At 30.3% G+C, this 17,595-nt stretch overlaps 1 protein-coding gene across 1 annotated transcript in view; it reads left to right on the forward strand.

The window, feature by feature from the left end:
• The window catches only part of LOC122270190 (uncharacterized), a 136,627-nt gene that overhangs the window by 101,479 nt on the left and 17,553 nt on the right, over nt 1–17,595 (forward strand). The window contains exon 3 of the mRNA XM_071184066.1: nt 13,609–13,838. Coding sequence (XP_071040167.1) covers nt 13,609–13,838 — 230 coding nt within the window. The remainder of the gene's footprint in view (nt 1–13,608; nt 13,839–17,595) is intronic.

Here is a 17,595-nt window from a genome sequence, read left to right on the forward strand (position 1 = left end):
TATTGAATGTTATTGATTACATAATTCTCTGATTAACCAATACGCCTAATTACCATTTTATCTATTCACGCTTTAAATATCAAATTCGTCGATTAGATGATCCGTGGATTCACACAGATTCAGTAATAAGTTGATTTTCTAATTCGTCGATTGATGGATTCATTAATTCTTCTATTCACTATTACGCTGATTTCCTAATTCGCCGACTGACTGAATCATTTATACTTCGATTCAATAATACCCTGAATTCTCAATACTTCATTTGTCGGATTCACTAATGCACTGATACACAGATTTCTTAATTCATGGATTATGATGGACACACTTAGATTCACCAGAACTAGCGGATTCATTGGTTCATGTCTTTATTCACTCGCTGTACAAATATTCAGTTATGCAAGCTATATATGTGTAATTGTATTGAATATATGTCTTTATTATATGTGTAATAAAGTGATATTAAAATTCGAAGTTAAAAACTTTGAAAAATCCTATAAAAGCAGCTTAAAAAAAATTAATTTAAACACCTCATTTTGTTTCTGTTAAAATTGTTTTAGAATTTTTTTGGCACTTGTAATTCAATTTAAAAAATATGATTATTCTTACCTCTGGACATCGTAAAAATATTTTTAACAAAGTAAAATATTTCCAATATACCAAATAAATGAAAAAAGAGAATAATTTGTTTTTGTTGGTGTTTTTAGGTACTTAAAGATTTCTGCAATAACTTTTCGCAAATTATCAGTTTAGAACATTAATTGGCTCTCAACGCCGGAAGCGCCACTTTAACGACTCAATATAATCAAATTTTCCTACTCAATTCGCCTTATCCATCACTCACCTCCAATAAAAAACGTTATTCGGAGATTTCAAAACGCTAACTTCTCGAGAATTTCTCACAATTACCACAACAACAAAAAAAAGCTTCATAAATCAAGGACACGTACTACACCTGTTGATATGAGACCTCCAGCAATGAAATCAAGTATCATACGAGGCAGAAGCAAGCTTTATTAAAGCTCTTAATAGTGGCCAAGGCGTTTGGGCTTCTAGCATTAAACCCCACACGAAGTTACACAGGTAAAAAATGGGGCGGCGGTGCGGTATAGGAAGGAAATGTTCGAATTCTGAGGCGAAGACAGGTTGAAAAAAGGTTTTTTCTCAAGTGTAGATTCTTGCCGTAATTACACATGGAATTAATTGCAAAGAGCACGTGCACGCCGTTCTATTGAGCAGTTCAACGTTTTTTTTTTTATTTTTATGCTTTGTTCCGTCTGGAAGACAGGTATTTTCTTAAAATGTTCTTTTTCTTATGCTATCCGTTCGTTATTTCGTAGAATAAAACGATATAATAACTTGTTTGGAAGCATTGAAAAATGAATAAACAAACTCGGTTTACTTTTGCATCCACCCTTTTGGTTATTAACTTTTTCTATTACTTTTTCTCAATTTCTATTTTAACCCTAAACATTTTTTGGGTGGAATAAATATCATTAGAATATGTTTGGTGGAGTGCCCTCCTGCAATTTAGCTTCACTCTCTGTCTGTTGTTCGATAGCTTATCAAATGATCGTGTCAAATAATAGAATGATCAAAGAAAATTTATTTGCTTGTTCTTTCTGATTAGAGTTTATTCGATAGGTAAAGAGCAGTGATAAAAAAAAAATTAATTGCTCTGCAAGCTTGTACATTTTTATCTAAAAGTTTGAATTGCTGACCCAATAATATCTCAATAGTTTGGTTAGGAAAGTTGAAGTTACATATATTCTTTTTCGTAAGATTTTTTTTTTGCATATATTTTTGGCACAAGTTACGTAAATCAAAAAAAAATTTATCTACTGTCCGAGAAACCCTGAGTGCCTGTTAGCATAACGAGTGCCTAAAGAATAACGCTACTTTATTAATTTCAAATTTTTTTTTTTTTTTTAAGAATAGAACGTTCACATTGCAGTTAGGTGACTTAAGTTCGAATCCCATCTATGGCTGGTCGATTTGAATTCTACTTCCGCCTAGCATCATGCTGACGTAAAATATCCCGATTGGTTATCCAAAAAAAAAATTATCAACAGAGGCTAGTTTTTCTCAATGCTTGGTCAACAGGAGTTTTCTTTTTTTCTAAGTTGTGTTCGAAATTTCAGAGCTAACATTGCAATCCTAAAAATAGATTATATGCTCAGCATCGTCTCTAAATTAAAATGCTTTCGTCATAAAAATTTTAAAAATGGTTATGAATTAAAAATTGCCCCCTTTCGTACCAAAAATTGATAAAATTGATCGTGTATTGATTTTTCCCTTATATATATANATATATATATAAATAAAATTGTTAAGTGTAGAATTTAGCAAACTGGAAAAAGCTTTGTAGGAGCAATTCTGGTAAAAACAGGTCAGAAAAAGAGTTAATAGTTTTCACTAACTGCAAGACTGAGTGAATGCCTAAAGTTTTTATGAGAATAGATAAGAGAAAAGCTAAACCCGGTTCTGACGCGGCCTGATTAGTTTTTAGGCTTCCATATTACAGATATACTTCAAGAAAATGAATCTCTTCAAAGAAAGAAAAACAAAAATTATTTGATTATGTTATTAAATGTAAAAAAAAAAAAAAATTAAAAAAAAAATCTCTTGATCAATAAAAAAGAAATTTCAATAATATATTTATATATTACTCTTAAATATCGACTTTTTTTTTCCACGTTGGCAAGAAAGAATTGAAAAGTCACGCGCGTGAGCTGTCTTACGCATATAAACGTACAAGTTGGCAAATTTCTGATTGAAAATTCTTTTCTCCCGTTAAACATCAAAAAGTTGAAACAAAATGAGCTACAAGTTGAGTAGAATTGAAATAATAAATGTGAATAGTTCATATCAAGAAATTGTTAAGCATTCTGTTTTAATTAAATTTAAGCAGGTTCAATAATGGTTTTATTGAACCTGCTCGAAAAATGAGTATTGGCCGGGTTGTTGCGCTTTTTAAGTATAATAATAAATAAACGTTGATAATAGCTATGAAAGATTTTTATTTTATTTTAAAACCGTCGTTGAACAGCTGACCCAAATTTTAGATTTACGACTATTCATGTCCAATTACGTAGCCTTGTCATTTTCAACCCAATCCAGAAGACAAGGGAACGCCTGACATAGGGAGATTGCCTTCGTAGAAGTCTTTTTCATGGAACTAACCCGCATTTGCGTTACATGGAGAAGAAAAACCACCAAAATCTCCCACGGTTAGCCTGCCGACAAGGAGATTCCAACTCATGATCTGTCTTCCTCTGAGGATATTTTACGTCAGCATTGCGGTCGGCGCAAGCAGAATTCGTATCAACCAGCTATAGCTAGGATTCGAAACCGGTTTACTTCATTGGAAGGCCCCCTGAGGCATAGCGGATCAAAAAAGCTGTAACATTGAATGAATGGTTGTAGACGAGTGCTTCAAATTTCTACGCTACATTTAAGCGCGTCGTATGTAATGTAATGAAATGTCGCCCAACAAGTTTAACGGAATGTAATTATCGAATTTAAATACGACGAATCGTAGATTTATTAATTCAATCATACTTCCTGACCATTTTTCTACACACCTACAAGAAAAGGCAGAAAAGTTTTTCAGCAGGAAAACAAAATTTAACGTAAAACAAAAAAATTGGAACAAAAAAAAAGAAGAAAAAATTCGCAGAAAAGCACTTAATATTGCAAGAAATTTCAAACAAGACGAATTTTTCATTAAAAAAAAGTAGTAGGTTTATAAACAAATAGCCCTTTTAGCAAATCAAATTTCAAGCCTCTGCAATCCTGCGGTCTATCGAGCGTATACCGCCTGGTATTAATTTCTACAAGTTTAAAAGTAAATAATTTTAGAACAAAATATCGAATTTTTAATTTTTCTTATTTCATCGCATTCCTTGTACATTTTTTCTACACAATTCCGTAATTTCAAGTTTCTAAATTTTTTAATTTTTGCCTACCGAAACGAATAGCAACTTTAAATTGAGCACACGAAGAGCGCTCGCGATTTTTAAATATGTACAGAGAAATGGTAGTTCCATCGTTACATCAACTGAACTCATGAAACTTAAGAATTATTCATTGATTAGGACAATTTTCTTTCAAAGTCTTGCTAAATTGGCGATTTTTAAATAAGTTGAAATATGTGAGTTATTTTTTCGTTCTAAATTAATGTAAACTTGTGCTCGTCTGAAGACCTGATAATTCTTTAGTTTAGCTTTGGGCACTTGCTGATGAGTTTGCTAGTAGAAGACCAAGGATTACTGTTGCTGTCCATATTATTAGAAGCATTAAAAGATTCTATGTAAAATTTTAATTATCAGGTGATACTATACATTGTTTGCTGAAAATGGGTTGTACTTGTTTATGTTAGTGTGTCAATTGGTTAACATTGCAATGCAGTACGTTAAAAAATAATATATTCATTCAATTGGAAGCATATAAAAAAAATTCCCAAATAAACACCCATTACATGTGTGTTTAAATATGAAAGCATTACCTATAAACTCCTGCACAACATGCAATTATTAAAACACTACAGTGAGTCAAATAATTTGATCTAATTATTATAATATATCAGTATAATACTTGATATAATAAATAGTCTATATATTTATATAATATATCGTCTAATGTATTCTATCGTCGAAATTATATATCGTCAAATTTAACCCATTGATAGACTAACGTAAACAAGTGCAAAAATTCACATAAACAATAAAGCTGTATAGAGTATCACCAGATAATTAAGATTTTACACAGAATCTTAGAGTGCGTCTCATAATATGGCCGGGAACTGTACATATTTTATTGCAATTGAATGGTGCCCATAAGGCTATGCGCTATAAGAAATATCGATACATTATATAGATTTGATCTTAAATTCCATCGAAATGATGAAATATATGTTTATAGTGTTAGAATAAGAGTTTTTCAATGCATTGTCAAAGTCAATTTTTCATTTCTTTGTAAGGCACTATCATTGTCAAAATAGACAAAAACAGATTTTTTTTCTTTCTTTTATTGAGTCGCTACTTTTGTGAAATGTTTGTTCAATTCTGTCAAAACTTCCATTCAATTTTAACAATGACGCTTCTTTGTTGTTACATTTCATTTTTATTTTTTTATCTTCCGTTAGACATTTTGCTTTTACAAATATCTTAAAGGGAAAATACCATATTTGAAAATAAATCATTCTTTCACTTGTTCATCGGACAATAAACACTTTTTTTTTTTCACTGAGGAATTCTAAAAACACTCAAATAGACAGTTTTAAATTAAACTGAATCTTATTATAAAGTGGAAGAACTAAAATTGATCTACCGGAAACTAAAAATTAAAATTCAGTTTTTGATAAATGGTTTTTATTATAAACTAGCTGATTATCCTTTATTCGTATGTGGAATAACTAAATAATCAATCAATCGGTATTAATCAAATCCGCGAAATCATAAAGGAAACTAAAAGACCGACACAAATGAAAAAATATATTCTCTTCATGTTTCGAACTTCGATATATCGAAAACCTTGTTATATCAAAAAAAATATATTTCCTATTAAATATCTACCTAATGTTATTTGAATTCTTGTGTCGAAGGGTTTCCTCTCAAAACTTTGTAATGTCGAATATTTTTCGAAGTAGAAAAGGAATTATTTTTAAAGAAATCACAATGTAAGTTCATTGTAAACTAATTTTTTTTTGTTTAATGCATAAATATTGTTGTCTTACTTTAAAAAAAAAATGATCATTGTTGTATTTTGACTTCAATTATCATTACATACATATTTAATAGTAGTTATTCTTACGTGTTATGACTACTTTTCAAAGTAATATTTTAGGATATCTTTTTCTACTTTTTAGAACATATTTAAGTTCTGAACTTGTCGAGAACTCGCTACCTGGAATTTTTTTTTTTGTAGCGTTCCCTCATCTTTGAAATATCGAAAGTATACTGTAATTTCGAATTATTAAAAAAAATTTCATTCATATTATTTTATGCAATTTTCGGGGATTTTCGTTATTAGATTGAGCAAAAGACATAAGTCTTTTGCTCTAGATTATAATTTAGAAGTTCATCCCATTAAAATTAAAATAAACTATAATATTGAGTATCGTTTGGTAGGACGCTATTGCTCGCTGTCAACTCATTATAGTCAAAATTTACCACAACTAAATATTTTAAGATACTGAACCCTTTCGGGGGCCATAAAAAACCTATACTACCGCAGTGCTTATATTAAGTACTAACTATATCAGCGTATTTAGTAATTATTAAAACAGCACCTTTTATTCAACATCTGTAAGGATTAATGATCAAAATTAATTAAGCATCATGTGTGTCAATAATAATTTGGTGATTTTTTACGGACCTCTAAAAGTATTTTTATCGAAATATTTTTCAGAAGCGTAACCAAAAAAAAACTGAATAAAATGGTGGGTTTTTTTGGTCTGATCATTGTCATTATCATTAATGGAGGACTGCCCAGGGTGGGCCTTGACCTTCTTGAAAGTTTTTTTCTGGCTAACTTTTTTTCAACTAGCGTTTTCCAGTTCTTAGTTTTTAAGCCTAAAAGGTGTTTTTCTGGGCCATCTATCCATCTCGAATTCGGTCTACCTTTTTTTCGCGTGCTACCTGATCTGGCATTAAAAACTTTTTTTTGTGGTTCGGTCAATGAACTTATTAATAATATGAGTAGATAAAGCACTAAATGTGTTCTTCTAAGCCAGACACCATTTTTGTTTATTTCCTCCAAACATACTTCTCAAAACCCTTCTCTCAAAGGTACCCAACATAACATCATGCCTACAAGATAGGGTCCAGATTTCACAAGCATATGTTAAAATTGATCTTAAAAGAGATTTATGTAATATAGCTTTTGTTTTTCTATGAATTACTTTAGATTTTCGAATTCCATTAAAACATGTATTGGCTATTGTGATTCTCTTTTACGTATCTATTGTAATATTTTTCCTGTTGTTGATTCCTGTTGTTATAAACTGTTGTTGCTAATAATAATTTCGAAACAAGCAAAATAAAGATTTAAAAATCAAGCAAAATTTTTTTTAATTAATAGTAATATTAAATTACGACAAAGATTTATCAATTTTTGGAGCTCATCATGCTCTTGAATTTCAAAATTAAATTTACCATACTTGAGGCCAGCTGAACAAGAATTTCGTAATGAAAACCAAGTAGTTTAAATCTATTATGTGAGATTTTAAAATATAAATTGCATCAACTTACAAATAATATATTTAAAGTATTTTTGACTACTCTTACTTAGACTCTTACTTTTGACTTAGATTTTTATATCAAAACAAATGTTTTATAATATAAAGTATTGCAATTTTGTTACATGCGCTTCGATCTGGAAAATATAGCCCAACTATTTTAGGCAGGAGAGCAACTCTTTATGTACTTTTAAGGCTTTTTTACTCAGAATAGTACTCAAAATAAACATTATAAATTCAATTTAAAAATTATATAAATACGATTCACTACAAAATGAAGAAAAATGTGATGGCCGCAGGGCGATCACAGGTTACCTAATGGCAAAATGGTTGTTGTCTAATTTTTTTGGGAAAAGAAACTTTATTGTGTTTTCATTCTGGACATCTTTAACCGTTAATCCTGAACTGCTCGTTACACATTTTCGCAGACATATTTAAATGCAGCTCAGACACTTTCTGTGTAAATTCTTTTGATAACTGAATAGACATTGAACAGTCAATCGATATTAACGTTTTTGGATTGGCACAATGGTGTTTGATGGAGATGTAAGTTGTTAGGATTTGGCATCGTTTTTTTCTTGCTTCAACTCTAACCTTTAGGACCGTATCAATCAGCCTGGACCTTCTTTATTTATGATATTCACCTGAATCAATATTGAAAACGATCCAGTTTGAAATTCTGATTAGAATTTAGAATTTCTGATTCTTAATTAAAACAATAAAAGCAAAACTTTCGTACAAATGATGAAATTCTCTTTTATTTTCAATTAAATAAGTAGTTATGGGATCTCAGTGGTCCCCTATCTCGAAAATAAACTCACCCACTTAATGCATAACATAATTTAAAGTGGAAAAAAGAATTATAATAATTTTTTTCAAACAGCAGCGGTCGCCATAGCAACGCATGCGCATTGTTTACTTATTACTCATGATTATTGTAGTTGAAAAGTGAGGACGCCATGAAATCAAAACCAAGACACATTTTGCTAATGGGTAATAAAAAAAAATCGTATTTATGAATTTTCCTTTCACAAGAAATTCGTGCACCTTCTTACATTTTTGTAACACGTTGTAACATTTTTGACCACTATTAAAAATTTAATAAAAATCATTTTTTATGTAGAAATTTCTTTAGAAAAACGAATTTTATAGTTGTGTGTAAAATTTCTTTAATTATCTGAAATAGTTCTAAAAATGTGAAGAAATGCGCATAAAACGAATTTAATACACAAATTTTTTATCACTCTCCTTCTAAAAAATTTTTGGGACTCCTATTTTCCAGATCTTAAATGCGTTCAAAAAGGGAATGTTTATTCGCAAGAAGTACGTTTTTGTGTCTGATTTTGTAAGGTAAAATATTGCTTGAAATAATTATAAGTAACGTTAATTAAATGTTTAAGATTAAGCCTTCGAATCTTTAAAGATTGCATTTCAATACCTGAAAATCCAATAATTAGATAAACAGTTATTAAAGATTTTCTCCCTACTATTTTTGCGTATTGTCCTTACTTAACGTTTTAAAATTGAAACTATTTTTAACTCCCGTTTTTTGACAAGGATGTTAAATAAAACGATTTTAACGATGTAAGGAAACATAATATTAAGGAAAGAAAAAAAAGTATTTTTTTCTTCGCGTTAACATGAAGAATTACTTTTTTAAAAAGATGTTCTACTGGGGTCAAACGAAAAGCGTTCTAATGAAGAATAAGATACTTGGCCTCCTAATTTTTGACCTATGACTCTCTTGACCTTACTTTTAGAATCGACAAATTACTTGACTCTTTTGTTCATAATGCTTCTTCTTTTGGCGTTTAAGTGGATTATATAATAAACATTGCGAACGGTACGGGTTTTTTTTTCTTTCTTTCGCGGCTTGTGGCGTGAACATAATTTCAGTTTGTTTTGTTTGTCGTCTAAGACAAGCGGAAACAATTCATTATCGTTGATTTTTATGTTCATAAAAGAGTTAATCTATATGCTTCTTCTAAATTTTTTATGCCTTCCTTATTCTATAACTTTCATTTTGTGCCAAATAAATAATTTCTGATGTTCCGAAAATAAAAATTCAATTTCGGGGAAATTAAGTAATATTTTTCACTCAAAAATTATATTCTATAAGTTTTCACGTTACTGCTTTCGTGTATTATAAATGTATTTGGTTCAAAGTTTATTGCTTTTACTCATCTATATTTGTTGTAGATAAAAGTTAAAGCTAATGCCATAAACCAGGATAATTTGGATTTGGTTTTTAAGCCATTATTTCTTCTATTCTACTTATTGAATACCCGTTATTTTTTCGGGAGTTACATAATTAATAAATTAGTATTGCTCAACATTACCAAATTGAAAGATATACCGATACAATTAAGCTAAAACTAGACCATTGTTTGTTTGTTTTTTTACTTTTTTTTTTTAATTTCTTGCTTTTTCTAGTGGCTATTTACGTTATTAAATTAATAAAAACATATTTTTCGAAGTTCATCTCTTCAAAATAACGGCTAATCTATATATATATTTCTCTTACACGGCTACAAAAAAAAAGCCTCATTACAACTTCCCGAATGGCAACGCTAGAAAATCGACCAATGATTGCCGCTAAAAATGTCGCATGCCAAATCTAGCTGAGGTGGTTCAACGTATGGCACTTTTAAAAACGGAAGCTGAAAAAACCTTAAGCTAGGCAGAAGTGACTAGTCTTTGTCGATAGATCTCTATTTTAGTATTTTGTCGAAAGCGCTTTTTTTTCACGAATTTATATATTACGAATTCATTTGACGATTTTTGATTTATATCACGAATTTATTTGTTTCATTATTGTTATTAGTTATTCAATGAAAAATGAGTCTCAGTCATGCTGTTACGCTTTAAGATTTTATACTATAGCACATTTCTAATTGGTTTAACAAATTACATGTCATTTATTTGAATTCAAATTAATTTTAATGACTTAGTATTTACTAAAAGGATGTAATGTTTTTTTTAAAAAAAGTTGTTATATGGATTTGAATAATTGTTCTGAATTCTTAGAATTTTGTGTATTTGAAATGAACCTAAGTTAGTGAACCTAAGTTAATTCCATGTGAACCTAAGCGAGCGAAGAGAGCTTGCTTTGCGAAGCAAACCATATAAGATTGCGTAGCAATTTTCGGGGGTTAGCGAGCGTTAGCCAGCAGGGGGCTCAGCCCACTAGTTATATTTAGTATCAGTTGTCATAATGCTACTGTCGAGGTCAAATCCTGATAGTCTTAAAACTACCACGATCAACAATTTTCTACAGTAACTTATCCCTTTCTGTGGGTCCTAAAAAATAACGACTTCGTAAAAAAATGACATAATAGGTATTTTGGTACCAATAGTAGTTTATTTTGTACCTGTGATGATACAATAGGCATTACATATTTCTTAGCTTTTAAAATTTCTTTACTTTCTTAAACTTATATTTTTAATCATTTTTAATCGAATTGTAATTAAATAAAATAAATTAGTTTATTTATATTAAAATTTATTAAGAACAAACATAAAATATTTTATTCTTTTCTTTTCGATCTAACGGCTCATTTTTTATTTCAATACTAATGTTGACTCATTAATCCACTGTCGCGCCTTATTGAAAACAAAAATTTATTTATAACTCTTTATTGTTAATTTCTGATCACAAATATGTTTCAGTTATAGGGTTATACTAATTCTCACTATCTTGTTGATGATTCGCAATCACCAATGTATTTTTTCAAACCTAATATTGATTATGTCCACCACCAACCACGGAACTCTTCATTAGCTTCTAATTGTCTGTTGGGAGCAATTCAATTGCTTTTTAATTGGGCTTTTGAATAGGCCTTGTTTTCCATGGCCTGTTCTTATTAATATTATTATGTGAAATTTATTTAACTTAGAAAGTCTTATAGATAAAATTATAATTTGTATCTCGAGCTCTACAAATACTACAAAATAAAAGTTTTATTTTAATTGTGATTCAGCTTTCATCTTCGACTATCATTTTCATTATCATGTTTTTTACCACTATCTTCAATTAGTCAAATATACCATCTTACTCCAACCACACCTGATTTCCCTCTTCATATTACGCATTAAGAAACACCCATTAACCTAATATCAATAGTACCTCTTGTTAAAATTAATTGAGCATCATACATTCTGGTATACTTATATAAGCTTTTTTGCAGATTAAAACGTAGGAATCTTATTTTAGATATAATTCTTGGTAAAAGCCATTGCTAACAAACTGTTTAACAAGTGATTTAAATGATAGAAATACCGCGTCTTATGAATAATTCTGTTTTTCCCATTTAAAAGCTAAAAATTAAAAAAAAAAATAATAATAAAAAAAAAAAAAAAGACGTATTTCGTATACCTCAAGAACTTATTCCGTTCAAATTAACGAATTCGACATTAAAAATTATATTGTTTCAAAAGATGTTAAAATTTGCAGACTTACAATTTCAAATGATCATTAATGAATTAAATAACAATAAAAAAGAGCAGTGAGCCATAGAAATAAAGTATTACTTCTGAATAACTTTTTTTCTAGTGAATAGATTTTCATTCAGTGGTAAAAGGCACTCACCTGAAAGGTAAAGGATTGGAGCTCGAACTTAGTATTAGAGTTTGACAAAACGAATTATCTAAGTGATTCGAATCAATGGATTCGAACAAGTTGTTTTTATCGAAATAGATTTAAATTACTAATAAATAGTTGTTTCTTAAATTTCAGTTAGTTTTGTTTCACAGTAATGCTATGTTTACAGTTAAAAATTTCGTGTGAAACAGAAGAGAATCTTACTCATTCATTATTTAAGATTTTCCAATTAAAGAATTCGGTGAGTTCAGATATAAAATATATATATATNTATATATATATATTTGTAGTTTCTTAAAATTTGCTATAGTTATGCATTTTTATAGCAATTAGCAACATGTACAATATAATTATATTCAAGATATAATAAGTATTACTTAAAATAATTCAATAATGAGAAAGAATGATTTTTTTTATATCGACATTAGTTAAAAGAAAAATAGCGATATGTAAAATAAACATTTTTCGAATTTTTTGCAATTTCAAAATTCTTTGAAGCATTTGGTTCGAACCACGTGATTCGCGATTAAGTCATGTTATTTGATTCAGTGATCCAAATGACTAGATTTGAAATGAGATCTGAATCACTTGATTCGAATCATTGATCAGAATCACAAAATTTGAATCAGCTGATTTGAATCAATTGATTCGAATCAGTTGTAAGATGGTGATTCGAATCACCAAATCAATTCTCTGATTCGAATAATCGAATCAGAGAATTATTATGGAAGTAAAGACGGCGTGACGGCTCTCTATTCACAATGCCACTCCACAATCATACCATTGGTCTCGAAATTGCGGAGCCTTAAGCAAAGCCCTGATTCACAGCGAATTGTTTAATTTTTATGGTAGTTAAAGTATTCACCCGTCGAAAAGAGAAAGCACCCTTTCTCTTTGTTCGATTTCATTTGACACCAACTACATCATATTTAAGGTCAATCCCTTAAGTCAGTGGTTCTTAACCTTTTTAAGCCGCGACCCAAATTTGAGAAATATGTTCATGTCGCGACCCAAAAAAAAGTCAAAATTAGGCTGAGTAAGCCACAATGACTTCTTCTAGGAGGTGTTGGTATTACTTATTATTCGGCGTATTACTAACTTTTTTGGTTCGACTCAGCACGACCCAAGAAATATGCTTTGCGACCCAATTTTGGGTCGCGACCTATAGGTTAAGAACCGCTGCCTTAAGTCATTGAAATTTAGTTTGTGAAAATCTTACCATTGGAACAAATATAATGAGAGAGATATCTTTTTTTTCGGCTCTCCAGCGATTTCCTTAAAAATAAAAAATAAAAAAACTAAAACTAACTTTTTTTTTATGAATGGGTTAACTTTGTGTAATGCAATACGTTAAAAATAAATACAAATAGGAAATCTATAATAGACCCGTCACAAGCATGTTTAAATGTAAAAGTATTGCGTATAAATTCGTGCAAATCATGTCATTATTAAAACACCACAGTGCGTCTAATGATTTGGTCTCATTATTACAATATAATAATATAATACCTGATATAATAAATATTATATATTTATATAATATATCGTCTCATTTATATTATATATCGTCTCATTTAACCCATTGATACACGAACGTAAACAAGTGCAAACAGTCACATAAAAAACAATAAAGCTGTATAGAGTATCACCTGTGTAATTAATAATTTTACATAGAATCTTAGAGTGCGTTTAATAATTTGGCCAGGACTATTCTTTGAAGTGTGTTAAACTTTATGTGTGAAGAAAATGTAATCATTTGGAATCTTTTCAGAACTGTCAGATGTCCGGGAAGCAAATGAACACTTTGTCCGGATGCGGCTAGAGGCCGGATGCCGGATTCCCCGCCCACAAGTGATCTGCGTGAGGGATGTATACCCAGAGAAGAACATCCTGCCACGCTGTACACTACTGCACCGATGCACAGAAATGACTGGATGCTGTGAAGATGAGACTACGCAATGTTCACCCAAAGCAATGCAGGAGGTCGTCATGCTTTTTTATGTAAGACACGCCCATTCCTAAAATCACCACTCTTTTTTTTTTTGTTGTTGTTGGAGTCAGACTGCGTACTTGAGTCATCGAAATAAAATAATCAAAACACAATATTGAAGGAAATAATGCATGACTTCAGAAGAACGTGTCTCATTAGCGGAATATATTCGAATTAGTTAAAAATTTTTCATATTTTTAAAATCATATTTTATTTCCATTATTTAACCGCTCTCCTTATCAATTCGTTTGGAAAGAAAGGCAAAAAAACCAAATAATTTTTTTTATTTTATTAATTAAGTCAAGGAACTAAAAACATAATACGTAAGTTTTAAGTTGAAATTTTAATTTTTTTATGTGTTAAAAACATTTAATTTACTATCAGTTTACAATCTCGGAGGCAAATGAAAAAAGTTAAATATTAGTCTGTGTAGGATAGTTTTTAAAACAAGGGACAACACGGTGTTACTTTCCAAACGCCAGTGTAGTGATATGCGCTTTTTTTTTTGCGCTTTTTTCAGTGCAAATTCAGCAGCCATCGTATATACAATCTCACAAAACACGTGTGCAGTCCCACAATCCAATAGTAAAAATCCCAAACAATCAATGGTAAACTTACAATCAATCACAGCAGATTTTTATTTATTTATTTTTTGCTTCCGCTCGAGTAAAAACGTGATGAAACAAAATGTACTGACACGTTCTGCTACGCCCGAGTTTCTTCGGAGCAATAATTATTTGCAATGTACACATACCAGAGTTTCTTCGGAGCAATAATTATTTGCAATGTACACATACCCGAGTTAACTCGGGATAATAATTATTTGCAATGTACACACATACCCGAGTTAACTCGGGTTAATAATTATTTGCAATGTACACATACCCGAGTTACCTCGGGATAATAATTATTTGCAATGTACACATACCCGAGTTAACTCGGGATAGTTAGGGAAAGTGATTAAACTAACGAATTTTATTTCTTAAATAGGTAAAATAGAAAATATGGCTCCAGGCTCTAAATTTTTAGAAGGCAAAAAAATAAATAAATAAAAACAAATTATGAATAAAAATTCTGCAAATAGAAAATGAGATTTAAAAAAAAACCGCTAGATAATAATTTGAGCGTGGCTCTTAAACGTAAAATTTCTCATCTCTAAGAAACACTAATGTTGCATATATAAACTATAAAAATGACACGATGGTATAAAATTTGAAGAAAAAAATATAGAAAAATGTTAAGTTTCTTGGTTTTAGGTGAGAAATTGAGCATAGAATACCAGTATTTATATTATGAAGTACCATATCTTTCCGGCTTCAATGTCTTGGGATCATTAAATGTGACGAATATGATTTAAACTCTTTTTGCTTATATATATGTATGTGCAGTCAAACCCCGCTATAGTGAACACGGTTTTATAGTGACCTCCCGGATATAGTGAACGAAATGTTCGCCCCCGTGCCTTTCTACCCACGTATAATGTTATTTTTTGTGGATATAGTGAACCAATAAAAAAAAAAAAAATAGAAAGTTGGATATTTGGAACTTTTTTCTGTCTTCGACTGATTTGTTTCCTTCATTTATAATATATATTCGTAATAATTTTGAAACTTCTACTTTAAAATAAAAACATATACTGATTTTTTAAACCATCAACCATCATTATTACAGAATGTAGCAATTTGCATTTTACTTGTTTGCTTCATTATTGAATTGGTTCAGCAGTCTAAGAAGCCGCCATCTTCAGGTATCTGGACAAATACTTCAAGTCAAAGCCGATGATTTTTCTAAACGATTTGTTGAGACTGCTTTTAAATTAATTTTTTACTTTTAGGCTCGAATGGAATGTGTTTAAAAAGCGGAATAACATAAATTCGGGAAAAATTATCCGAGAATCGGGAAGTGTTTCCATATCTGATGTTGAGAACTGCTCATCAGCTAAAGATTTTTAATTTCTTTTTGTACGCAAGACGAAAAGTAATAAAAAATAATTGTTAACACATTTTTGTTACTACGTATTATTTTGCAGACATTTATTTTAATTTTATTTTATGAGTCATTTATTTGAATAATGTGTTATAAAAGAGGAGTTTGGAACGATTAGTTAAAATTGTTTGGATAGAGTGAAGTCCCGGTTATAGTGAACCGAAATTACGGTTCCTTGAATGTTCACTATAGCGGGGTTTGACTGTATATATATAGACACGTTGTGCGTATACTCAGCGTACATTAATTTCCATATCTCAATACAAAATGTTTAGTCATTGAGATGAAACAGTAAGATTCGAAAGCAAAGTGCATAAAATTAAAGGAAAGGAAAGAGGGCAAAATACTGGATTTTTTTTCACTATTTTAATTTTTTTCATTTCTAATTTTAGCTTTGTGATTACCAGTAAACTGTGTTCTCCGAAATAATTCTTAAAGGAAGTTATTTTTCTGCGAAACTATCAATTTCTTTACAAGAAGTAAGCGAATAACCATTATTATTTTTTAAAAAAAAAGAACACTTTCACACACGGATTTAACGAGCATCCTGATTTAATGAGCGATTTTTCTAGATACCTTAGTTCTCATTAACGAGTTGGAAAGTGATTTCTTATGTATAACTGTATAATGGCTACCAAATAATTGAATGATGGCATACATAAGCATAAAAACTAAGTCAGAAGAGCAATCTGCATTTAGAGTCTCTTTAAAGAAAGGGGAGATAAAAAAAAAAATGGCAGACATGTTTAGTTGTTTTTTAACGTACTTTGACCTCCACAGCTGCGGCATTTCCCCTTTTCACTAGAAAAGATATGAATAAGAAGTAAAAAATTCGACATTCTGAATATACCCAGTTGTTTTTCTTCTTCGACAAGCAGAAGACACTGAAATAAGAGGAAGGAAAAAAAAGAATAAAAGAAAGAAAAAAAGTTCGGGATTAAAGGATATAATTTGGTAGACCACCTTCAGCGTCAAATACGACATTGAAATGGTGGTAATTTTAAAGATCTCCCTTTTTGGAAGACTTATTGTCGAATCTCAACGGGAACACGACCGTTTAGAACGTTTTGATCGTAAAGAATGGGTTGTATGCTCAGAATAAAAATTGGAATTATAAGTCGTAAATAAGTTTTGAGTGGTATTAAACGCCCACTAAAAGCACGATGCGAAACTGATTATTTTATTTTATGTGCTGTTTTAATTACGGTGAATGTTAGTTTTTCGGGATTTGAGTTCGTAATAAAATAAAAAAAATTATGGATGACATCATTTCCTTGTCAATAAATCATTTATGAAGTGAAATTCTTCGTCCTTCGCATACAATGGAAAGTTTCTGAATTTTTTTTTAACCCTTTAACTTTTTGCTTTTATTGTTAAATCATAAATTTGCTTTCTTATATTTTTTTTTCTTAAAAATTAGTGCAGAGAGAAATGCGATACAAAAAAGCCGTAATTTGTAGCTATTTCTGGCAACTACTACTTATATTAGCATAGTAAAGAAACAGGGTTATAACTAAAGCCCGGAATTTCAGGCAATAAAAAATGCAAAAATAGGCAAGCAAAAAGGCATTTAAAAAGCTTGAAATAGGCACTTGAAAAAGGCACATAAAATTGGAGCAAAATGGTAGTTGGTAATGCCTAAAAGCCCATATAGGTATCCAAGGTATAAAAAGAGTTGCTAGAAGTATCCGGTATGCCTACTAATTTCACTCGACTGTCGTAGCAATAGTACAAAAGAAGTGGACATAATTGTACACAAAAAAAACCTCAACTGCGTAGGTG

This window comes from Parasteatoda tepidariorum, chromosome 8, assembly GCF_043381705.1.
Source record: "Parasteatoda tepidariorum isolate YZ-2023 chromosome 8, CAS_Ptep_4.0, whole genome shotgun sequence".
Taxonomy (NCBI): domain Eukaryota; kingdom Metazoa; phylum Arthropoda; class Arachnida; order Araneae; family Theridiidae; genus Parasteatoda; species Parasteatoda tepidariorum.